At 35.1% G+C, this 26,747-nt stretch overlaps 1 protein-coding gene across 3 annotated transcripts; it reads right to left on the bottom strand.

Annotated features, from left to right (window-relative positions):
- LOC129810429 (interferon regulatory factor 2-binding protein 1) lies at nucleotides 1–26,577 on the bottom strand. Of its 3 annotated transcripts, none has more exons than XM_055860895.1 (4): nucleotides 25,220–26,577; nucleotides 13,911–14,123; nucleotides 13,131–13,528; nucleotides 1–8,385 (listed from the first exon to the last, which is right to left on the bottom strand). In XM_055860895.1, exons 1-4 carry the CDS (start codon nucleotides 25,854–25,856, stop codon nucleotides 8,245–8,247), a joined length of 1,389 nt encoding a protein of 462 aa, XP_055716870.1. In that variant the 5' UTR covers nucleotides 25,857–26,577; the 3' UTR covers nucleotides 1–8,244. The 3 variants fall into 3 exon arrangements, with proteins under 3 accessions (XP_055716870.1, XP_055716871.1, XP_055716872.1); XM_055860896.1 differs by having other exon boundaries at nucleotides 13,911–14,012; nucleotides 25,220–26,574; XM_055860897.1 differs by lacking the exon at nucleotides 13,911–14,123 and having other exon boundaries at nucleotides 25,220–26,539.
- Nucleotides 26,578–26,747: the final 170 nt, after the last annotated feature.

Genomic DNA, 26,747 nt, shown 5'->3' on the forward strand with positions numbered 1-26,747 from the left:
TCTAATTAAATTTTCCTTATATTTTTTTCATCATTTCTGCTCTTTCTCAATTCACTTTTCTTTTTAAAATCAATTAGTACATCGAGTAAAATGCATTTCAAGTGTCTATTTTAACGACATTACTGTTCCATTTCTCTTATTGTTTCTTATAAAGATTTTTTTTTCACCTCCATGTTACCTAAAATTGTGTATTCTCAATCTCAATTAACAAATATATATAATAAATTAGAAAGAACCTCTATCAATGATTGTATCCTTTAATTATATGAGTTTCATCTATCAATTATTCCATTCATATATTTATATCTTTTATTATGCTCAATGTTTTAATTATGAATATCATTTTCTTTACTATTTTACTCATACTATTTTTTCTTTCTTTAAATATTCTCTTATTATAAGAAGTCCTATACAAAAGATCGTTTTAGAAGTTGTTATGTTTTTTTATCAAGTGTATAGAAAAAATAGGAAGAAAATGGTTATTATTCTGATTTTTCTTTTTGATTAAATAAAAAATGGGAAACCATTTTTTTTATATATCTTAATTCAACTATATTTACAAAAAATCACTTTAAAGTGTTTTCCCAATTGTTTCACTGAAATGCTTAAGCTCACATTGGAAGTTATTTGTGGGGTGAAAAGAAGAAGATAGGTGGATGAGGGAAAGTAGAATATTTTCTTAGACAATTAATAGTTCGACTAATTTCTATTACATACTATTTTTTTATGATTTCATATGGCAAATGTTTTATTTTTTTCTCCTTTCTAAGTGTCCTATTAAAAGGTATGCAGATGTCGAAAAGTCTACATTTTTTTTCTTAGTAATTTGGTATTGTGTAAGGAAAAATGAAAGGAAAACTCATATGCTGAAAACACATTAGAACCTTTAGTCGTTACAACGTGACTTCGGGCGTTACAACGCAACATGGGCTGTTGTTTCTTTCGATAAAAGAGATCGTTGGAACGATGCCCATGTGCTTTCAGCATCAGAGATACAAGAACAAGAAACCAAACCTCGTCAAAAAGGGAAGAAAATTCAAAATAGGTAACACATTTTGAATTGTATGAGAAAATACAAGAAATATTTTCCGTCAATTCAACCAAAGAAAGAAAAAGAAACATGTTTAAAGATCGTATTTTTCTCTATTTGATGTACTCTGTTCTACGTAGATGTGTTTCTCATTAATATTATTTACATTTCACTCCTGGCTGTTCTCATTTTAAATATAAATCATACCTTAACTTTGATAGAAATTTTACAAATATTCAGGTTGCTATTCCGTGTGGAACAAATGTTGCACCAATTTTAGATGTGTCATCTCCATATAATTTGAAGAAGAACAATTTTAACACAAGTATGACATGTTAAAATAAATGTATATAAAAAAGACTTTACAAATGAGGAAATTATTTGACGAAACAAACTTGTTAGCAATATTTTTCACACAAAAAAATGTGAAAGACTTATCCACATGTTATCAAATATTTGATCCGACAGCACAGTGTGGAAAAATTCAACTAGAACTATTCAGAATGCTGTACTATTTTGGTACGGATTATGATCGTGAATAGGAGGCCATTCACGAAGAAGAACTATCTTCAAATGATCGACAATCTGGTATATTTAACTTGACTATTTGACCATTTTAGTAAACCATTGTGAGGAGGCATTGACCTCAGGGCGGACATCTCGAGATACGTCTTGAACCGTTTTGAAGAAACGTCAGAAACGTCATCAGATCAACCCCGAACAACTTCTTAAGGTGGTTATCAATAAGAAGTCTTGGAGATCTAAATTTAATGCTCCAACCCCACGATTCCATTAATGATAAACGGTTGAAAATGATTAAATTCTGGAGTATTTTTAGGACACAAACAAGGGGAATGCCCTAGACAGACTTACAACTTAAGCCGAGAGACGGTTTAGTGTAAAATGATGGAAAAGTAGTTTAACCATTATTGCGAATATAATTTCGCTAAGCCGTCTCTCAGCAAATCTTCAGGTCTGTCGAGGCCCGAACACTCAGTATTGCTCAAACGAAGAGGAGATTGACAAAAGGTCTAAGTGTGTCACTTCAAAAACAGCAAAGAGTAATTCATACGGCCGTCCTCTCTCGTCTCCAAAATAAGGCGACCGGGCAACAAATCACCGGAAAGTCCGGTAACACTCTTTGTGACTGCAAAGTATTCAAAAGGACCAAAGAGACATTGTTTTATAACCAATTGGTTGGCGATTTGTGTGACGGTATTATAGGAACGTCCACCCTTTCTTTCCGGAATGTTTACATGTACGTACACGGCTTCAGAGTTCTCCTTAAGACAAATTCCGGAACCAAATTGGGATTTACTTTGACACTACGATCCAAAGAGGCCAATGGACAGCGGTTATTGGCTGTCGCGGTAGCCCAAACCACCACAAATAGCGAAGATTGACATCTTGTGGCCATGCACATACCAAATGCCTATGATCTTTGAAATAGCTATGAATTGCTCAACTGGAAGCCCAAATAGACTCAGGATCATCAGGATAAACACACTATAGGACTAGAGACGCTTTACTTCCAAATTTTAGATTGAAGTTTAACAACTTTTTAAGTATCAATGAGCTTATTCTCCTCGGATATTGCAAAGCTTTCAATCAAGATCGTTTTTCAATATTCGTTGAATGATTGTTTGGGATATGTGCATCTAACGGGCCATTTGTTCTTACGGCTCGCACTTCGTTAAATTTGCCTAATTTTCTTGATAACTTCGGTTCGAAATGGAGCAGTATTCTTTCGACCTCCATCATGGAATTTAACAAAGCTTCCAGTATCTCTATATCGAGCTGTGGTTCGAGACACGAAAGATTTAATCACATTCGTCATTATTACCGTGAATGTAAGTTTTAGTTGGGAAATTCGGCTGATCATTTCGTGTTGGACCGTGTGCATGTCAATGTCCAATGTGAAAGTCCCAGTGCCCACTGTAAGAGGATTCCCGCCAAACAATTTCCCCCCCAAAAATTTCCATACCTGAGGAAGAAGGAAACAAGCCTCCGAAACGTTGTAAGGAGAATAAAGGAGAGAAAAGCAGTAAGGTCAATTCGTGTCTTTTTCATTGATTTAATCACATTCAGATGTTGAAAGGCTATAGCAACAATTTGCATTTTTCAATCAGCGTGAAATGCAGTTAGCACGGTTCCTAATCCAATTAACGTTAAAGAAAACTCGTGATCAATTTTAAGACTTTGTTTAGGCGTAATAGGAACGCGCAGTCAACAACCGTTTAGAAAGTAAAGCAGTCTTGAAACTAGAGATTTAGCTCAGTTTCAGAAGGTCTTACAATCCTAAATAGGAACCAATTTAATTGATTTTCAAAATCCAATAGATCAGGGGTTTAAATGGGGCGTCAATTCCTATAATCACCTCCAAGCAGGCTAGATTCCTGGTAGGTTCTGTCCTGGTACACTTAGGTGAGTGATAGCAGATTGGGTAACCAACCCCAGTGGGACCCTGAGCCTGAGGCGAACCTGAGGCTAACGCACAAGGGATCTGGTCCTTCTAGAGAGGATTGGGCGAGGGACTAACAATCCTTCACCGAAAAAGCAAGATTGTTACGAAAACTCGAAAGGAGCCTCCGATAGGGCAGACTGAATAGGATACCAGGGGTGACATGATAACTTATTTTCGATACTATCGACTGTCGATTCTGAAAAATTTAAACAATAGCTGCACTTTCTGTAACTAATATAGACGTCTATCAAGAGTCTCATTCTTTTAAGAATGTCACAATGAATGGCCCAGCAGTCCGTAAAAAGTCGGCATTCACTTAATCTATCAGATATAAATTTATCGATACAATCGATTCGATAGTGTCGAAAAGTTATCATTCCATCCCAGGACTGGAAGAGGTTGGTACGAGAGGCCTTGTCCCTCAATGGGACGTACCGCCACATAAGTAAAATTTACAGAAAATCTTGTCTAATAAGAAATTAGAGCAATTGGTCTGAAGCCTCTATAACAGCAATCTGAAGTTAGTTTCACTTCAATTAGTCTCCTAGGTTTCTCTGATTGGCTAAAGTTTAAAGATCTTTAAAACCTCAACCAATTAGGGAACGCCTCCAGACTGAAACATATCATGAGATCAAATATTTGTCAACATGTGGATAAATGCTAAGGACATTTTTCTTCAACAAATCTTTCCACAAACTGTACCAGTTTGTTGTCAAAAAATTAAAAATATATTTTTGTTCTATTATGATTTCATTGTTTAATGTTTTTTTTCTTTAATGTCTCATTCAATACTAAATGTTATTAGCTCCATAAGATTATATTTTTTAAATATTTCACTTCTTTTCATTACATGATTTAAATTATTCTCTCTTTCATCTCAGTTATTTCTTAATGATTTTTTTTCTTTTTTTTTGTTATACACAATATTTACATTCATGGCGAGTGTTGAGTTCCAATGCGCGATCAATAATTGACAATTAATTCTTTGTTTTCGTCATATACAAAATTCTTGGTGAACTTCTGGGAAACTTTCTTTTCTCTATGGGACTTTTCTGTGAATTATTGTTTTGTTTTTTTTCTGTCTTTTTTTTAATATTTCATATATCGTCCATTCTGGTGTCGCTAATGCATGAGAATTTCGCAAGAAATATGTCAATTAATCGCGCTCAGCTTAATTAATTAAGAACAAAAAAATTACAATAAATGTATTTTAATATTTTTTTCTCATTGTTTTTTCTCTATTTAAGTGTCAATTAGTTTCTCTTCATTTTTTTTTTAAATACTTAAACAAAAAATTATGTCGAACACCATTCCCATTATATTTTTCTATTTTCTTTCTGCATCATCACGAATTTTCATCTTTTATTTTCTTCTTGTGTTAAATGTTTAATTTTCATCAATTTTAGTAGAGAAAAAAATGTTGAATATTTTTTTTTAGATTGACAAAAATAACTCAAAAAATACACGAAATTTTATCGCCATTAATTTCTTTTTAAAAGTATTACTTTCAATATTGTTTTTTTTTTGCTATATTTTCTTCGCCTTGGTTATATCGAAAGAGATAAATTTATTTATAGTCTAATTTCTTTTTACACATTTCTCAATATTCTTTTTCTTGCTTTTTAAAAATGAAAATAAAAGTCTGTTAATTATTCCGCGTGAAAAAAATTAAGGAATTAATGTAAAAGAATTGAATATCCAAAAAGGTTTGCAAGTACGGTGAAAAATAATTATTTAAATTCTTGTTTATCCTGTGTCATCTTTTCTTTTTGTTGTTGTTTACGATGAAAATGGTTACAATTGAAAAAATAAATTATTGGTGCTTTTTCATCCTGTGTTCACTTGAATTAATCCACTATTATGCTTTTTTTATTGTAATATTTTCACCATTTATGTCTAAATAACAATTACCAATGATTTTTTTTATGTATAACAGTTATGCACTTTATGATGGCATCTCTGATGGAATTTAGAACGTGAAATGATAAACCCCTTTATTCTTGCAGTCTGCACGAAAACGGGTTAAAAGGGGCTATGCAATGTACGATTTTTGTTTTTCGTCTGAAAATTCACTATTTTTTCAAATATTCACTATTTTTTATTTTTTATCAAATATTCAAGTAGATTTTTTCACATTTTTTTTCTTTTGTACAGATAATTCACGTTTTTTTCTTCACTTTATCAGCCTAATCTATTTCTCAATGGTCAATTTTCTTCTTTATTATGTTTTCCTTGAAAACTATTTACACAAATTTCAATTTTCTACCTTATATTCTTTCATTATTAAATTGTTATATTATTCCAATATTACCGTAAGATTACTCCTTGATCTCTCTGTAAATCTATAAAGGATTTCCTTTTTGCTATATACAAAGTAATTAGAGATGCAGGAAGATCCAATCCTGTCATCTGCACAAACAAATTGTAAAAATATTTTTTTTATCCTTAAAAAGAATTAAATAAATTCCTCTTTTAATTTGTTAAATAAGAAATATATTATAAACTTAGATTGTAAAATGAAGGGATAGTGTTAAAACTATCCCTTCGAAAAAAATTTGTACAATGAAAAGAAACAATGGAAAAGTTTCTGCCGAAGGGAAACCCATTTGAACAATTGATATCGGTTTTAAGGCCTCTACACATTGGGAGAAATTTTCGTCAAAAATTGCATTTTTGACAGAATTTTGACGCTTCTGCTTAAAGGCGTCTACAGATTGGGAGCAATTTTCGTCAAAAATTGCGTTTTTGACAGAAATTTGACGTTTCCACCTACAACGATGCAGGGAATTTCCTTCAAAAAAGCAATTTTTGACAAAAATTGCTCCCAATGTGTAGACGCCTTAAAACACTGCAGCCAATTTCCTTCAAAAAAGCAATTTTTGACAAAAATTGTTCTCAATGTGTAGACACCTTTAGATTATTTTTCCACTGTGACTTCAAATCGATTCAATCGACAGGAGACTATCTTGTTAATTACTCTGAGCATCACCCTTCTTTCAATGGTGAGCCTTGCTTTTTTTTCCTTCCAATAATTAGGCTGCCTCACGTCAATATCACGTTCAGGGGTCGCTTGCGAGGATAATTGCGCTGTTCAAATGCAACACGACCCCCCTAATAACACAAAAAAAAACGTCACAGCGCGCCCAAAGAACTCCCAAACACGCGAGGGTTTGCCACCAAAAGGCGATTTTGAGTCACGCAAAGTGAATAAGACACATTGTCTCATCAACCTTGCCAACGACAATCTCCTCATTTGTCCCCCTTTCCATTCTTTTGGGGCCGAAGAAATTATGAGAGAGACCCAATGACCAAAGCGACAACAGTAAAGTCACCACTATTTTTGGGGATTACCCTTCATCCTTCTCTAATTAGTTAATTGAATAAAAGTATAAAAAGCGCTGATGTCTCTATTTGGATGACTCTCTAGAGGTTTCCCTACACAGTAAAAAAAATTTACAAAGATAATCATTAGTTTGCTTTTTTACCACGATTATTCTTGTAAAGTTACACAAATTATGTATTTCAACAAACTGTGTAATCTGAAAATGTGTAATTTAAATTTTATGTAATTGTAAATTGTGTAATCAACAGGGAATGATTACACAGTTTTGTATATTTTCTTACATATTTCGTGTGAAATTACACAGTTTTAAAATAAAAGGTGTACAAATTACACAGTTTTCAGACAAAATGTGTACAAATTACACAAATGTGTATTAGTACACACGATTACATGTTTAATGTGAAATTTACAATAAAAATCATGGTAAAGCAGCCAACATTTTTTTACTGTGTACCACATTTCCATCAATTCGCGCCACTTGATTGTTGCATGTCCATCTGCACAATTTACACAAAAATATCAAAGAGAAAAAAATAGACAAACTAATAGACAAATATCATAGATTTCATCAATGATCTTAAAAAAAAACACCTCCCCTCCAAATATATTAATATTATTATCAAACTCTGAAAATAGAGCTGTTACTTTAAATAAGAAAAGTTTTGTGTTATCCATCTTATCAAATATACAATAACTTTTTTTTAGCATAAATCTTCTCTATGTTATTGTTATCTCATATTCCCACTTCAAAAAGTTTCTGTGTTTTTTTTTCTTCTCTATTAGTTTTATATATTTCAAAAAAAGGGATATTGTGATCCTTGCTACAATGTGTTTTTTCCTCTTGCATCCAGAGATGATTTTTCCATTGCAGAAAAAAGCGTACATCACGTTCAATAAAAGTGTTATTTTGTCTCTCACCACTTTGAAAAAAAAAGTTCAAGACAAACTCCTTTCTTCCTGTTTTCCCAAGGATGAGAAATGCATCCACAATCGAAAGTTAAATTTCTCCTCCTGACCCCAAAAAAAACACAAAAAATGCATTTCCATCTTCTCACAATAAAAAATACCACCATCCGGTGTGTATTCTTGAGAACAAATGTTTGCAGTCACTGTTATCCTGGATCGTCCACCCCTCCCCCCAACAAATCCTTCTTGCAAAAGGGGGAGATTACACAAAAAAAAAAGAAAACATCGAAAATAAAAACAGCTCATGGAGCCCAAAAAGGTCAGCGCGCGCGCCACAATTTCCTCTCTTACTCTCTTTTACATTTGTCCATCGGGGGCGCAACAAGGTGAAAAGTACATTTCGTTGGTGGCTCATGCAGAGTTCCACGGTCACAGAGGTAGCCAGATGGTGTGGGACGTCCACGGGATATTCTCGGGGGTATCTTGAGGCGGAGGACGTAGTTAAGTCTCTCGTTCCTTCTTCACCTTAAGCTCCTCACCGAGGATCGTGGCAATTTCACCCTGCATAAATGCCCAAGGTATCGTAGAATTGGCCAGAGGGCATTTTTCACCACTTGGACAATAAACTTCCGCACCAGAGCCCTGAAAATACACCAACAAAAACATTCCTGATTAATGCCTACAACAACGCACTACATGCAAGCCTCAATTTCCACCATCGATTGAGGGTAATTGCTAGACGAAAATTAACTTTGCCATAAGTCCAAGATTACCCTATAAGGCCATATTTCTCTCACACGAATATTCACTCTGTCTATATAAACCCAGCTTTATGTTACTTAAAAAAAGACGAAATGAAAAATAATAGTTTGATTGTTCCAAATTTAACAAGTTCGTGATGAATGTATCTTTGCATGTCAAAGCTTTTTTTTCTAATTGCCTTAACCATTTTCAACTGCATCTCAATTCTAGGTGAGATTCTTGAGTCTTGACTCTCTCGACTAATTGTAATCGATACAAAAATTAAAGACACTGAAGACAGTTCGGAATTGGAAATTCTTAAGGAAGAATAACAATTTTTTGATACTATCGAATCAACAATGTCGATAACTCAATAGGGAAAAGAAGTACCCATGCTTCGCACAATCCCAAGCTTCGTAATGACTAATTTAGTCATTAGGGTAAGGGCCTTGACAGACCTGAGGATTAGCCGAGAGATGGCTTAGCGTAATTATATTAGAAATAATGGTCAAACTGCATTTTCATCATTTTCCAATAAGTCGTCTCTAGGCTTAAGTCGTAAGTGTGTCCAGGGCATTCGATCGGTTGATTCGGAATCATCTCTACTTTAGAATTTTAAGATTTTCTCAGTTTCAGATGGTGAAAGAAAAAAACCACGAAGATATACAAAACTTTGCATTTGAGAGTACTTCTTCGTTACTTTTTTCCTTTTGCCACCGAAAACTGTTAGGAAATCCTGAAGTTCCAAATTAGACATGATTCCAAACTACCCCATCTTACCCTAGCTAAGCTTTGGATCGTACGAAGCATGGTACTTTTCCTTTATCTGTTAGATTTAGTAGGGTAAGATGGGGTAATTCGAAGTCAGGTCTAATTTGGAACTTTAAGATTTCCTAACAGTTTTAAGATGGCAAAAGGAAAAAACAACCCACAAATACCCTCTTTGACAAAACTTTCACAATCTGAAACAGTGAGAAAATTGGAATATTCCAAAATATTTAGACATTTTTCCGAATTACACCATCTTACTCTAAATTACCAATTTTTGAACAATTTTAGACGATTTACTGCACCATTCTTAAAAGAATGTTGATAAATATTTAGTTACAAAAAACAACAAATATCAGTTCAATTTTTCAGAATCGACATAGTTGATAGTATCAAAGAGAAGTTATCATGTCATCCCTGTTTTTTGTATTACCTCAATGCTAATTTTGCACCTTTGAAAAACTATCGGAAGTTAAGAAGAAACTCTGACGTCGCGAGTACCCAAAAAATTTCACGCAGAGGGAGTGGACGTTCCTACAAAATTCGGCCACAATCATCTGATGCAAATTCGCTTGACTTCTCCGCGTAAGGAATTTTGCAATCCAAGATTAACTCTTTAAGGACTAGCCCTTTCATAGACCGATTAACGACCAGTCTAAAATTATCATATCAAAAATTTGATATATTATTCTAAAAGTACTGTCGTAAGTGTGTCTAGGGCATAAGAGACTTATACCCTAGACGCCCTAGACAGACTTATAGCTTAAGCCGACAGACAGCTTAGTGGGAAGTTGATGGGAATGCAGTCTACTAATCATTATTTTGGTTATAATTATGTTAATCCGCGTCTCAGCTTAATCCGTAGGTGTGTCCAGCACAGCCTAATGTAAATATTTAATTTGCAAAATTTATCATTAAAATTTCATCGCAAAATGTCATTCTTAGGATCATCGATTAGATGTCTTTTGCATAATTTTTTTTTATCTAATCCTTTACTGCCATGCCAAATTTAATAGACTAAATATTATTGAAGATCATACTGACTCAATTTGGAACCTAAAGCGGTGTACAGACTAGAGGTTTAGCCTGATTCCCGAAGGTCATAATCCTAAATGACAGCCATCTTTTTGATTTTTTTTCAATCAATCTAAGCCTTAGGGCCTTGACAGACCTGAGGATTAGCCGAGACACGGCTTAGAGTAATTACATTAGAAATAATGATCAAACTACATTTCCATCATTTTCCACTAAGACATCTCTCGGCCTAAGTCGTAAGTGTGTCTAGGGCATTAGGTTTGAAGTCCACATAAGGCTAAGCTGTACTGTGTAATTGCTTTAATTTCTTAATAAGTAATATTTTTGAAACAAATCTTAGTATGGTTTGCATATTTTTAACATTATATAAAACGGACTTAAAATATCTGGAAAAATCATTATAATTGCTTATTGCCTACAAAATCTAGACTTTATGGAACTGGGCAAAACTTCTTAGTTTCAAGATCGCCTAAAACCCTTTAGAACTTATTAATTTCGTCGAAACACCGCTAGAGACCGTAAAGACGAAAATTTTCTCAAAGTTCAATAAATTACTATATTCATAAAAATACTTCTCTGATAAATAAAAATAATAATAATAATAATAACGCATATGATATGGAAGAAACAATTTTTCTCAGGAGTGATAATCAAAAATTAACATCCAGGAAAAAAACTATAGAAAAAATGTCTTCGTCGGTTAAATAATAATCAGCTATCTAGAGATTTTTAGGAAATCTGGAGAAGCTTATGTTGAAAGGCTGCAAGCCAATTCCATAATACGGGCTTCAGATCTAAGGCTAGTTACAATGCTTGACTTTTTTTTTGAAAAATTATAACTTATACTGGCTTCAAACCTAAGGCTTAGCCATATGGCCTAAGTGTTATAATTCTTTATCAAGATATTTTGGAAAATTTAGCTTAAGATGGGATTTTTAATAACGAATAACCTATTAGATTCTGAAAATGCAATAAAATTAGTAGCCATTTAGGATTCTGAGACCTATGGGAACTGGGCTAAACCTCTAGTCTAAAAACCGTTTTAATGTTGGATATTAATTGTAAATGATTCTTTTGATTCTGAAAACCAATAAAATTGCCTATTTTATTTAGGATATTGAGAACTGCGGTAATCTGGGCCAAACCTCTAATCTGAAAACCGCTTAATGTTAAATGCATAATGCCATTTTGAAAGGTTTTTTTCGGTCCCGAAAATGTATATAATCGGTACTGAAAATGTATTTGTCCTAAAAGGAATTTTGAGCAAAGACCTTAGTAACTGAAATAGGGTCATATAGATCGTATTATAAGAGCTTTCCTCCGGCTTGATCTGGAAGTTAGTTACTAACGCTAAGACGGCGGTGGACGCTGAAAACTACACAGTTTTTATCACAACAAAATTGCTCTTCCAAAAGCATTGCTAATTCGTCATGTTAATTGCAATATCATTTATCTAATCTTAGTATTTTTTCTGCAAATTATACACAATGAATTTTTTTTTTTCATAACTAATTTAGCCCCAATCTCCTCTTGTTTGTAAGATCCTTTTCTTATAATTTCAGAAAAAATTCTAATTAGACCAAAATTGTTTAGACATTATTCACATATGGCTCTTAATAAGAATCTATCCTACCATGAGGGAATTCAGACTTATCACAAGTTTCTCTCTTCAAAGTGAATTTATATATTGACATCAAAAATTATCATGCAAACCAAAAATGTGCTTTTTTTCTTGTCTTTCTTTAAAATTTGACTTGTTCGAAAAACGCCGCTTGAATCAGCAATTGTCATAACTCTCTTAATACCTAATCAGCAATTCTTGAATAGTCTGTGTATGGAAAATTAAGCTAATTCAAAACCTGCTCCAAATGGAAATTTTTCGTTACTCCAAATGGAAACGTCATTGTTTTCATGATAAATACAGTACTAAATCGCTATATTTATATATTTTCTATACCTCAGTTTCATTATTTAGTTAATTGTGCTCCAAATAAAGCGAAAATCCATTCATATTCACAAATTTTAATTTGTTAATTTCTCAGAAAAATTAAAAGTGTAGTTTTTCACCATTGAATTTTTCATAGATCAACCATGTTTTCCAATGAAAAACACAATAAAGTGACTGTTGTTTATTCGTTTTGTTTAACATTTATGTCATATTTCTGGCTAATTTTAGTTAAATTAAGTGCTAATCTTTATTGCTAACGGTACGTGAAGTTTTCAAATGAAATAATTACCTATTTCGTCAACAAAAAGGGTTTTTCTGAAGTATCTTCAAATGTTTTAATCGGTAACCCCGGGAATATGATTTTTTTGGAGAGATTTTCTTATTATTTTAGATGGGAAAGGTGAAAAAACCAGGAATAAGAACAAATCCTGCACTCAAGAGCAACTCAACAAGGGTTTGGAAGCCTTTCGTCGCGGTTTCACTTACACTGTTTGTCTCCAATTAGAAACTTTCCCTTGTCTCCATTTGGATTAATATGTTTCCAATAGAAGCATTTTACGCTCGCGTATTTTTCTTGTATTTCAGAAGTTTTCAAATTATATCTAAAAGAATTTTCACTAAACAGTAACATTCTAGAAGAGTCAAGGAGCAAATTTATGTAATTCTCTTCAGAAAAAAATTGAACTTAATGTGTTGAATCTTCTGTCAAAGTTAAAGCGTCTGGAAATGGTTTTGAATTAGGACATTTACCCTATTGCCGTCTTGTTACAGAAGTGCAGGTATAAATAATGAGAAAGTTACGATAATTGCTGATTCAAGCGACGAATTATTAATATTTAACGAACCCCATGTCAATTACTAAGAAATTTGCAAAAAAAGTTAAATCGACACTCACCTGTCGCTTTATGCTCTCACGACTGCAGGGGAAGCAGAATTTGTGGTGATTGACAGACGGGCACTGGACAAAATGTGTATCCTCGAGTCGTTCCTGGCACAGGGTGCACTTGAGGGTGGGATTGTTGGAGGAATTGGTACCAGGAGCACCACCAGGACCAGCTGGAGTACCTGAAGACGGCACTGTTGGTCCATTGCCATCAACAACAGGTGGAACTCCACTTCCTGTCACAGGATTGGCTCCTGCACCAGCACCAGGTGCTCCTGCCTGCCCAGGACCAGCTACACCACTTGGAGCTGGACCATTGCCAATACCAGAGCTACCTTGCGCCTCTGTTGACGTCACCGTTGTGCTAGACACATGCCTTGACCCTGACGATCGACGTCCTGATGAGGAGCCTGGAAAAATAAATAGACCAAAATTCCCTGTTAGCATCATGCAGATTGGCCTAAAAGCAGTGTTTTTGTTTTTTTTTTGCAGAAACCATAGATTTCCTTCGACAGAGAGACACGCTTTTGTTAGAAACAAAGACGAAAAAAAAACATGACAAAATGAAATCATCATAATTCACATCATCCCAAGAAAATGCAATCTTATAACTCGAAAAAAAAAAGAAATTGTGTCACCAAGGAAGTTCTTCGCTTTCTCTCCCTTTGCCTTACTAATGTCTTTCTCTCTCTCTCTCTCTCTTCTCTCTGTCACAGAAATCCTTTGTGGAGGAGGAATATCACATGCCCCAAGTGAATGTCTGGGAGTGGATGAAAAGGCGCGCCAAAGTACCTGAACTGTTGGGCGAGTGCTGGCTTCCCCTGGAGGCGGACCTGGGTGGCGGAGGTCCTGGCGGACTTGGACCGCTCCTCGGACTTCCGGGCGGCAATGTCTCTGTAATAGACATCAGATTAGCCATCGGACTTTGCAATGGTGGTACTGGAGGTGCTGGAGGCGTTGAATCTCCCAGCGACACTTGTGGTAGTGGCATGGATGTTGGGTAGACTACAAATCAAGAAAAAATTAGATTCACTGTAATTTGTCTATATTTAATTTTCTTGTTTTTTTACTAAACGGTTCTTTGGGATGTGCGGTTTTTTTTTTGCAACAAAATTAGCCATGTTCATGAAGATGGTCCACCCATTGTGAATCTCTTTCAGTCTTCCCTTTCTTTTTTTGAGGCAGAAATGTCACCAATTACATAAACTATTTGTGTAAATTGCTGAAAAAATTCTGTTTATCTTGTGTAAATCATGAATATTGCAAAGAATAATCGTTGCAGGTGAAAATATTCAAAGATATATTATTCATGGTAAAAGATTTTTCATTACAGAATATCTCTCCAAATTCTTTTATCAAGTCTCCAAAGATATTTTGACATTAAACCTGGACTCATTCATTTCTGCCACGAAGAGAATTTGAAAGAAGTTAATTGTAAATACAGAAAGAAAAACGTGTGACTGTGTTATCACACTTGCACATTAAAATTTTAATGTGATTCACATTAATTGTCGCTGGTGAGAGTCCAAATGTGTAATTTGTGTGTTTGAATCATTTTATATTTAAAATTTGATCTATTTGTTGATAAAAAGGTAGACTTGGCCCGCAAAATTTGATATAAATTGATTTATAGCATTAATGCGAAAAATTAATGCGATTTTCTCTTTAATTTTTTAATGTGAAAAATATTTATGCTTTAGGCAAATTTAAACTTAATTTTGCAGGCAAATCCACTTCTTTATCATTAAATAGAAAAACCCCAAATATTAAGTGACTCAAAGACACAAATAACATATTTGGACGCTCACAAGCGACAATTAATGTGAATCACATTAAAATTTTAATGTGCAAGTGTGATAACGCCGTGAAAGAAATGCCATATGAACGTAAATGTGACTGCATGTGAAGAAATGAATGAGACATTGACAATTTCTAGAGGATGGAGGTAAAATTAAAGGGTAGTCGAAAGTGCCACTGATATGAAGTTGCTATTTTTAATTCATACTGATAATACAAAGCTAAACCACACAGATTGCTGCACATACAGCACAAATATACAGAATAACATCATATGCCTTGTTCATTTATTTGTGCCACCTTATCGCAGACGCAGATAAGCGTGCTAAAAATTCACCAACATCAACAATTTTATCAATTTAAACGGAACACAAGCCTGGACAGATATGCCATATACTTTCTTACTATACTTTAACAAATTTCCGTCTTCCTATGTCAATTTAAATTGCCATCGGTTTTGGCACCATTCCAAATTTCATTCACACAAAATACAGCGTATATCTCTCATCTACAAAAATTTTCATAATTGTCCTGAAACTATCGAAATGAAAAAAAGAAATATTCAACGAATTCCCTAACAAGTTTTTTTTTAAAGTATTATCTGTGCACCCCCAATTGACGAGAGTCCGGAAAACTTTTAAGAGGAATTGTATTAATAAATTGTCACTATTGATAAAGTGTACAAAGAATCCATGAATACTTCCAATCACATTTTATTAAAATATCATGAATTGCGAGAGAAAAATATTAAAAAAAAACGTTTCGCTGGAAAAAATATCTGCTGATTGCTTATCCTCCACCCGCAACCAGTTCAAATACTTATCATGCATGGTCGTCGCCATATTTATCGCATTTTCCATTTATAGAACTAAAAATATACACATATCGTCACCCATAACCTCACTTATTATTGTACAAATATTTTGTTTTTGTGCAACTTGTTTTTGAAAGCATTTCTCAGTAAAATTAATTCATTCACTAACCAAGCAAAGTCATAGCAATATTGCCTTGCTAGGCTTTAGATTTTAAAAGTTAATATAAGTCTCAAAAAAGTGTTGCCATATGATAATGATACAAAAATGTCAAAGTCGTGAATTGTACGTGAAAACTTTTTACTGTCTTTTTTGCAGAGTAACAATGACACAAAGTTAGAATCCAGACAACTTGAACACTAACAAAATCAAGGGAATTACAGTAGACTTTCGCTCAATCGGCTCTTTTTCAATCGGCCGAAAAATTTTGTTGACAATTTTCACGTTTAATTATCAAGCTAATTTGCTCAAATTCGCTGTAGTTCCTTTTATTTTATCATGATTCTTTATAATTGAGCGCTTTTTTGTGGAATTTACAAAGGCTCTGACGTCCAAATCTATCGATAAACCGGATGACATTTTGCCCCAAATGCCCAATTGAGAGAGAGTCTACTGTACAATTCTCCCCTTTATGTAAAGACGTTTTTAATTAAAATATTACAAACTTTGCTAATACACCTGGCAACCCTATTTGTTGGAGGCTCTCAATGTCAGTGTCAAACATTTAGATAAAATGAGTAAAATATATTCTTTGGAAGCTTTTCAAAGTTATCAGATATATACTGAGCATCCTTTATTTTGCCATTAAATCTAAAAAATTAATGGTAAAAAAGAGTTGAACACTTCAACATGAAGTAATGTTTGATATCTTACTCATTCATAATATTCCTGAACACTCATTCCTCCACCGATGATGTATTGTACTTAGAATAGAAAATTCTTCCTATTCAGTCGATTGCATAATTTTTACGACACTTGAATAAAGAGATGTGTAACTTAAAATTTAAAGATTCTAAACCATTCACATTTATTGCATTATACATCATACGCAACTTCCACTTTTATTTGCGCACAAATTTCCGAATGGAAAATTTGACATTGCATCGATTTTGATAATATTTTTCTTCATTATTCTTCTTGATTTAAGTTCTAGGTGATAAATTCTTTTGTTAGATAGTTACACAACACAATTGAATAATGTTTGTGGTGGTTCATTCTTTAATGTTGGGAATTTAAATTCACTGGCCGGTGCCTTAAATATTGTTTTTCGCAGATTCTCCTAAGCAGTTTTGGAAACATGAAGAGTTATTGTGCATTGCACATAAACTTATAGGCGTATAGTTTGATCACATAGACAATTTTGAAAACATGTTTACAAAAACAAAAATTATACAGTAGACTCTCTCTCAATCGGGCATATGGGGCAAAATATCATTCAAACTATCGAAAGATTTGGGCATCAAAGTCACTGTAAATTTCACAAAAAGCACTCAATTATAAAGAATCACCATAAAACAAGAAGAACTACAGCAAATTTGAGCAAATTTGCTTCAAAATTAAACATGAAAATCGTCAACAAAATTTCTCGCCCGATTGAAAAAGAGCCGATTGAGCGAGAGTCTACTGTAGTCCTCTGGGCATTACGGGCATTATGACGCGTGTGTGATAGGATTTATCTCAGAGCCCTTAATTGATATCTTTTTTTTTTTCTTTTCACAATATCGGTCTATCTATAAAGAACTAATTTCAGAATACGATTATTCTATCTCTAGTATTTTTAATTTTGTTATATTTGCGGGTAAATGTTTAGCTTATCAAATGATCATTTAAAAAGTTTCACGCTTTTAAAATGTTTTAGAAAAACACTAGGAGTTTTTGTAAATGTTATCCAGGCGTTTAAATTATTTAAAGCTTAATCGGAGAAAATCGTTATTAAGCCGCGAACGAGTAAAAGGAAGTCTAAGTATTATAAGTTTTTGTATACCATGGATTTAAGACCCTTGTTTAAGAAGCACATCGTTTAATATCGAAAAGTTTTTGTCTCTTTCGAAAAAAGCACTTTTTTTAAATTATTCTAATCCCAGTTTTAGTATACTTAGAGAATTTAACCCTCTACTTTCGATCCTTCAAGGATATAAACGGTTTCCACATGTTGATCTGTACAATTACTCTATTAGCCTCTCGCAATCTATTTCAAATTTAGCAATTACCAATTTTCAGATGAGTTTTTCACTATAAAATCTATCGCACCGGTAATGATAGTTGTGAATAGAAGGAATCACACCTAATTAGACAAAATTAGACGGCAAAGAGTTAGTTATTCTCATTGAACAATTGCCCTTGGAAACATTCTCTAAAGTATCATGTTTTCGGTAATACTGTATTACGTTATGCGTTGGCGTTGTTGATTTTGGAAATTCCTCAGATTTCGCTAATTTATAAAAATTAGACTGTTAGACCATATGGCATATTAGAAACGGCCTCACAGAAATGTGATGTCAGTTTGCATGGGGTACCTGCAGGGGAATTCTGTAACCGTATGACATTGTCATACAACGAAATTCAGAATTTTTATGTAGTAAATTCGGGAAAACTATTCGATAATGCCATTCATATGAATTACTGAGAGCTTCACTGAGCCCCTTGCTATAGCTATTTGATGCTCACTGGCCTTTAATGTTGTCCTGTTCCGAAATTTACCACTAAAATTTGTCATATGGCATTGTCATATCGTTACAGAATTCCCCTACTGGACACAAAGGGGTAACTAGAGACGAAGAAGTGAATCGCCTTGCAGTAGCAGAGGCACGTACCGAATTCGTTGGCCCCGAACCCGCTTAAAACTTCATCAGACGGATTAGATCGGTTCAAAAGATTGTCGCCAATTTAGATAAGAAAAGGACAGCGTATCTAGTGGGAGGTAGTCGCTGGAGGACCCGGCAAATTGCTAATCTTTTAACCGGTGACTGTCTAAAAACAAACGTCTGAATATAACGGGCGTAGAACGTACAAAGGATGTAATGAAACTGAGAAAACGATCAATAAATTGGTGTGCAACTACCCCAGCTTATGTAACAGCAAACGAGTGCTGCTTTAGATAAAGCGGTGCTTTCTGATGAAGATGGAATTTTCCCGGAAAATAAACTGGCCTTGAGGAAAGGATATTCAATTCAGGATGCATAATGGGTCCAAAAGGAAACCTTGGAATAGCGGGCCTATGTAAGGGCCCTAAATCTGCTGATGACAGTGTTGCAGTGTCTCATAATTTCTCCTAACTAAGACCGCCTTCAGACTAGAGGTTTAGTCCAGTTCCCGAGGGTCTCAAAACCTTAAACAGCAATCAATTTTATTGATTTTTCTAAATGTAATAGGTCATTTGCCCTTAATAATCCAGTCCTAAGTCAAAATTTTCCAAAAAATCTTGACTGATAAGATATTAGAGAAATTAAGCCATATGGCTAAGCCTTAGGTCTGAAGCCCGTATAAGACTCCTAGAGATGCGAAAAATTCTAGTTCAAATCAGGCTACGAAAGCTAAATCTTCATCTCTATAAAACATTTCAAACTAAATGGTACTGGTACCTTGAAAAGAACTTCTCAGAAGTTTGCCCCTATAAGGTTAGTTTCATTCAGGTTCGTTTGGCGTCTGGGACGCAACCTCTCGAATTATCGGTCTCATACCTAGCAGAGCGTTGTATTTAGTTAATTCTTCATAAGTTTTCTCTCCCGAAGTATACGCTTAAGTGTTGATACCTTTAAAAGGATCGAATTGGGGGAACTTTAAAAATAAAGATCTTTTGTGCTTTGATTAAAAGCCTCTTTTCGGACTATGATTCTTTTGCACTTATCCTCAGTCAACCTTTTATATATACCAGTGTAGTAAATGAAGTCTACATCGACTATAAAGTAATTTACTGCCTTTGTTCCTAATTGAACTTTCTTCACTGCATATCAATTTCTTTTTATTTTCATTACGGAAAATTAAAGGTCAAGAAGACGGATTCTAATCATTCGGATAGAGCAAATTTGTAAGACAAGCTCGGATGGGTTAGTTGATTCTTTATTTTTTTTTTTGGTTTCTTCACAAACATGGCAACATTTACACACTGACGTCGATGTCGTGAATACGTTAACTGAGAACACGAAAGACGTCGTGCAAATGGATGAGATGAAGCGCAAGAGGGGTGAACCTCTAAAAACGAACAGGCGAATGGTGGGACGAGGAAGATGAGGCAAATGGCAAAGCATGCGCATTCCGATACACTGACGTCGATATAATGTACATAGTACATATCGTGAATGTTTTGCTGTTTTTTTTTTGTTGTGCTTCCCTCTCATTCCCCCGTCATTCTTTTTGGTTCTATTCAACTATGAAGGAACAACGAATACATCGTCAAACTCTCAAGTTGACTGCGATGGAAACGACCAGTCTCGGAGTTTGCGAATGATTCACAGACTTCATCGAATGGTGTGTAAATTTAAAGGCAAAAGTGCAGCATTAACGCTTGCGATATTTTATCCCTTTTTTTTCCTTTGATTTTGTTTTGTCGTTCTCGTCTTAACACTATCAATGTATCGATATTTCGTAGCAATTCTCTCCATTCCTCTTTTGCTCTAACTCAAATGGCGTCACTGACACATTTGAAAGATACTTCAACTATATAGATTTTAAATGTTCCTTGATTGAGCATTTTTTTTACAGAATTGTTATCAGAAAAAAGAGAGAAAGAGAGAGGCAACAATTTAATGCGATAACCCATCCCATTTTTGCGATAATGTCTGACTCTTATTGGATTTTTGTGTGGCTGCGTGAGACGCGTTTTTTTTTCATTCCAATTTTCTCACTTTTCTTATCGCAGTCGGAGTGTCACTTTAAAAATGGCGCTTGACTATCAAAACGTCCACAAAGTATTTTTCTTTCAAGCTAAATAATTTATAAGTTTGTATTTGCCTTATCATCGCAGCCTGTCGTATATATATATATTTTTTTAGTACTCTCTACTAATCGTCATTTCTCAACGCAGTTTGAAGATCACGTTCAGACAAATTTCTTGAGATTTTGGAGGTGGAGACGCAAAAAAAAAACATCTGCCGCCTGATATTTATTTATAAAGTGTATTAATTTACTGTAAATATTTAACATATCACGACGCTTGGAAGATAAACATTTACCATTGTGTCATACCTTCCTGTTTAGAATTAGATAGACGACCTTTTTTTCCTTCCCGTGCGCGGAACTTTTGATCTCCCATGAAACAATCTTTTATTGGGAATGAATCAGATTCTGAATCTTATAAGGGATGCCATTCATTATTAGAATAGAATTCAGTTGGATATTTTGACATATCGTCAAAGATATGTCTATAACAGATGTGGATCCTTTACATTAGGCAACACCAATACTGTGAGAGTGTTATTTCAGTCCATCTCTGTGCTTTATATACGTCAAATCTTCCAGATGATTATTGCATATCTTGCATGTGAGACGACAACCAGAGAAAAGTGATGAGGAATGAAAAGAACCTTGATATCGGGCGCGATGACGTCAAAAGACTGTAAATGTTGGAGGTTTCAAAATTCACAGTTAGGTCAGGTTCGGTGGCAGAGAAAAAATATATTCCATCTCTCTTCTCCCTTTTATTCTATCTCTTTCTCTCTCTCTCTCAGACTCCGGATTTGCAAATTTGTTAGTTCCATCAATTAAAATATAAACAAAAAAGCAACACCTAAAACTTTTTTGTCTTTCTTTTTCATATGCAACGCCTAATATCCGGTCCATCAACCCCCTGTCTCTTCGCATTGGAGTAAAAATTACCATATTTATAGTGGAACTTTTCGCCTCTTCAAACTTCAAAAATCCAAAACTCCGAAAGAAACTTACTGTATATGCATTTTTTTTTTAAAGATTGTTGCTTTTTTTACATGTGCGAGTTGAGTTTTTTTTTTCTTTTACTCTTGAATTGATTTATTTTTGTATTTCATTTCACATGCAATGTCGGTCGAACTTCACGTCACGCCAACCTTCCTCACACCTTCCACCTCACTCTCTGCGACAAAACAGTTTTATCCAATTGTATATATCACACGTACTCGACAATTTATATATAACATAAAATGTCATTTAAATATAAATCGCGTGTTCTACCTTCTGTGTTTTTTTCTTCTATTATTTCATTTTACCAATCTCTTTCTATCTCTATCTGACACAAAACTTTCCCATATACACGATGTTGGAATAAATATAGAAACAAACTTCTTTTTTTTTACTTATATGTATCTATATAGAAAGATATCAGTCGATTTTCTACACTCTTGTCTTTTCCACGGCGTCTTTTTTTTCTTCTTATTTCTAATTGCAATTTTATGTGGGAAAAAGGCAAGTTCATGGGAGAGCAATACAATTTGATCTTAATTAAATTTAATTAAAATCTCTTAATCTTGCCTGAAATTTATAGAGAAATCTCAACATTTTATCTAATTAACTGGGAATTTTCGTTGAATTATTTTGCGATAAATTCCCAGGACGACTACTCTGTCGTATTAGTTTATAACTACACATCAATATATCGATCTGACGTGGTGGCATATGAGGTTAAATTTCATCCCTCTGTGTAGTGCTTATTATACGTGAAAATGGGTGAAAATGATATGGCAACATCGCATTCACCGGATGCTGTCAGTCTAGTCGAGTAATCATCGAGTGTGTTGCTAACGATTTCCCTTCCCTGCTCCGCGCGCACAACCTCCTCCTCCCACAACATCGGCCATTCTCGGTATGTCGTCGTCGTCGATTGAACCTCACTAGCAGCTATCTTCGCACCCTCACTCCTGCCCCCTAGACACCCCGTTCAGTCCTAAATCTACATCATTTCACATTCATCCAAACTCACACACTAACTCAATTGCATAACTCAACTTTAAAATACAACCTGATACTACTTTCAATTGCCAGTCGATCGTGCAACAATGTTGTGCATGTATGAGTGTGAACTTGTATGCATGTATGTAGCTTTCAGTACGTCAGGTGACGTCACGCGACCAATCTATTTATTTGGCTTCTCGCTGTTGCCAGTTTGTACAATTTTTGCCCAGAAGCCAACATGCTAACCAAACCTCCCATCTCTGTCTTGCCCAACTGTTTAGCCAATGTTTCTTTTTCATCTGCGCAAAAAAAGGCACTCTGTGGTGGCGTATATCTTTTTTTTCTCTTGTATCTTCATCGCGTGTGTCCACCACTCAGTGAATATAGAGATAATATACATACAAAAATATATAGGTGGACAGACCGGTTTCAGATCCACTATATATATATAGATATATATACATATCATGCATAAATTGTATGTTGTAATAAAAAGAAGCCCGTTGGTGGATCTCTTGCGCTTCGTTGAGTAGCTGGACTAACTGGCTGACTTCACACACTCTTACATATATTCTTGTCCCGCGTACACATGAGCAATTTTTGCTGTTCTCCATCCGTGCCATTATTATTTTGTTACGAGAAAACCCGTCAATCCGCTCAAGTGAAAACACACCAGCGCCATCATTCAATTTTCTGTGCCGTGGTGCTACTCCAATCTCGTACAAAATACAACTACATGAGGATCCACTATAAATATGCGCAAAACCCAAGAGATGAGAGAAAGGAAACCAGCACAGAATATACTTCACAAAATAAATTGACAACTGCGATAAAGTTGCAGTTAATTTAGGTGACAAGTGCATAGTAACGGGAAGGACATGAAGTAAATGAAGACAATGAACAGTTAATTCTTCATTGGAAGGGTCAGCAACCATCTGCACAAGATCCTTACTAAACGCACATAACCGAGTTTACAAAGTATCTTTAATATGAATTGAGTAAAATTCAAATCTCGCACTCATCTCTGTGCTGGAACGGGAATTAAGATTCGAGTCACTTCGTTCATCTCATCCCTCTCTCTATGTGCAGTTTCAGTGGTCATAAAGAAAATACCATACTAGTAATACCGCGAAAGTGGGTTGAGCGTGAAATGTTGCCCGATGGTTGCCTTTCCAGCTCTTTTTTTTTTATAATACTCCTCTACACTGTATTTATTTACTTCCTCTTGCCATCTTTTAAACACAAAACCTACCAAAGAACCAGCAACGATACCACCGCGATGCTCACGAGAAAATGGAAGGGGAAGCAAAAAAAAATCGAACTCATGTTCCCAGAGGCGGAGAGAACCGTTACACATCGATCGAGGTTACCACGGGATTCTCAAGCTTACTACTTTGCTTTTGTCCCTCACCAGACTCTTACCACTGATCTCAGTCAGATGAAAAGAACCATAAAAAATGGGTGAGGAATTCACTGTTAGAGGAATTTGCACAAAATCCGAACATCCATTGAGAATTGCGATCACACCATCTGGAAAAGTATATTACTCAACAACGAAGCATTCTTTTTTTTTTTGAGTGGCAATTGAGTAAAATTGAAGGTCATTTGCGTGTGTTAGACCAAATATTATCTGAGTACACTATTTGAAAAACAAAAAAAGAAATGCGTCAAAATTCTATTTAAAATTCACTTTCGACGAAGGGAGTAAAAGCCTTTGTTACTCAAGGTCCCAAGAACGGCAACAAATGCCAGATGGATTCTCATGCAAAGAAAAGGATATTGTACAATTCGTCCCTCCAGAAAAAAAGATAGGTGACAGAAAAAAAATCTATGTATGAGACACAGAAACACAACACAAAATGGGGTTGGTCACTTACCGAAAAAAACTGAAACGAAAAAATTGTGTCATATTAGAAAAAGTCTGTGCCTTTCATCACTAGACAACAAAACAAGAGAGAAAAGAGAAACGTTAAGGATAAGTGAATATTATGTTAGAAAAAACACGCACAAGATATCTATAGAGAAAGACATCAAATATTTTGCAAAAATATGAAATCATTTCTTCGTTAAAAAGTAACTTCGCAGATGGTGTATCTATATTCTCAATAACCCCGTCTACTCTACAATAATATACTTTTTATGTTGAAATTAAACCAATTTTGCTCACGCGATGGAGGTAACTTGCAATACAAAAAGGATAGAATGAAATCAAGAAAATCTTGGAATTTGTCAATTGAGAACGACTAAAAGTGTTGGTCAATTTAACAGAAAAAAACACGCAAAATCAAGAGAGAGAAAGTGAAGACTTCATGTCGAGGTCACTAAACAAAAATTCTTTGAGCTCTGCGACGGGATGATTTTACTGACGTTGATGGCAATGAGACAAACAAGCATTCACCGAGTTTTTTTAGAGAACATAAAAGCCATTGAACATTTAAAAAACACAACACATTGATAAGAAAAAAAATCCTGTGATTATAGTTCTTTCTTTTTGGTGTTTAGCATGCCAATATAATATACATGAGAATTTGTAAAATATGATAATGATCGCTTTAACATCCAAGTATGGAAGAACCAAGGGGCTGGGTAAAAAAATGATAAAGCAAAGGCTAAAAAGGAACTGCAACTCACCTCCGGGTTTGAAAGTGGCTGTATCGAAGGATGGTGCACGAACTGGGTGCTTGTCCTTGAAACTCGGCTGTCTATCAGGGACAAATGGTGCCGCTGGTAGGGACTCACCCCGCGTAAGCGGTGGTCGTGCCGACGGTACATCGTCAGGACTGCGTTTAACGCTTACACTTGGAACGCCGTCGGCATGTTCGTCGTCGTCCGGTGGAGGACGCTTAAGATTTACTGAAAGTGCTGGCGGTGCTGCCGCTGCCCTATTCGACATGGGCAAATGATGTGGCGGCATATGAGACGAAATACGCACCGGCCTCACCGTAGCCTCATGCGGTTCCAATTTTGTTGTATAGTCCATGAGTCCCGGTGCCGCAGCGGCAGGACGTTGTAATGCATATGTATGATGATGTGAAGCGGGAACACCGCGATGTGCTGCCGCTACTTCACCATTTTCATGGGCTCTTTTTCCGGCCGAATGGGCACGTTTCATTTGACGGGCCGTATCTAGTACCAATTCAATTCGGTCTGCGCCCTCATAGTTGACACAGCCACGGCATACGGCCTCACTGAAATCATGGATCATGGCCCACGGCATCCGTGGTAGATCGCATAAGTAGCAATGTTGACGCTTTGTTTGCACAGACATTCTGGCCAATTATCCTCAAAACTTCTCTACTCAAATTACGTACTCCTTTTCCTTCCCTATTGACGTTACTACACCTAACTTTTTCACACACCAAACACCAATTATGCCAAAAATTGTTCGTGAATCTCACGGAAATAATTCATCAATTCATTAATTGGGAATTCCATCAAGTCTTTGTTTTGGCGTTCGTCTTTCGCTATCGTACAAAGACTGAAAAGTCCCCTTTCTTTCTTATTAGTCAAATCTGTAGCCGACGGCAAATGTTCTTCTCACTAGACACAAAATTCATTCGACTTGATAATTTTTCTTATTCAACTAATCTGCTCTTTTTTTTCTCGCCCACACAAAAAACGACACTTGGAAAATGTTCTTTATTCGTGTTCCTTAATAATTCACCATTAAATAATTTTCCGCGTGAAATCTTCACATCACTGAATTAGTGATAGAAAAAAAAACAAAATCCTGAGTTTTGTTCACTAAATCCTAGTAGAAAACTTACAAGAACAATCCACTTAGGCGCACAGTAAATTCACAAGATAAAATTTTTGTTCTACCAATCACTTTACACTGTTGGATGTGCTGAGACTTTTCAAATACTTCTTTTTTTTGTTACCTCACACGAAAATTCCACTGTCGCGAATCGCGCGAGCCGATCACATTGAATGAAGCGATGCTAAAATGTTCAAGCCAGACCTCCTTAGCTGCCTTGGCTCAGACACCAACACTAATGTCAGAGGAGCAGGTTCAGAGATGTATTCGTATGGGTGACTGAGTATCTGGCATCTCATTCACTCATTCATATTAAATTGCTCCCTTTCGGTCTTACCCGTTGCGAGAGCTTGGCATCTGGCACGACGACGCGTCAGAGAGAGCGAGAAATAAAGATCGTTG

This window comes from Phlebotomus papatasi, chromosome 1 (assembly GCF_024763615.1).
Source record: "Phlebotomus papatasi isolate M1 chromosome 1, Ppap_2.1, whole genome shotgun sequence".
NCBI classification, from domain to species: Eukaryota; Metazoa; Arthropoda; class Insecta; order Diptera; family Psychodidae; genus Phlebotomus; species Phlebotomus papatasi.

Coding starts and splice junctions, on each gene's coding strand:
- LOC129810429 (XM_055860895.1), bottom strand. CDS start 25,856: ATGTCTGTGCAAACAAAGCGTCAACATTGCTACTTATGCGATCTACCA. Junction 14,124..25,219: donor AGCCACTTTCAAACCCGGAG/GTGAGTTGCAGT, acceptor CTTGATTTGTAG/TCTACCCAACATCCATGCCA. Junction 13,529..13,910: donor GCACTCGCCCAACAGTTCAG/GTACTTTGGCGC, acceptor TTATTTTTCCAG/GCTCCTCATCAGGACGTCGA.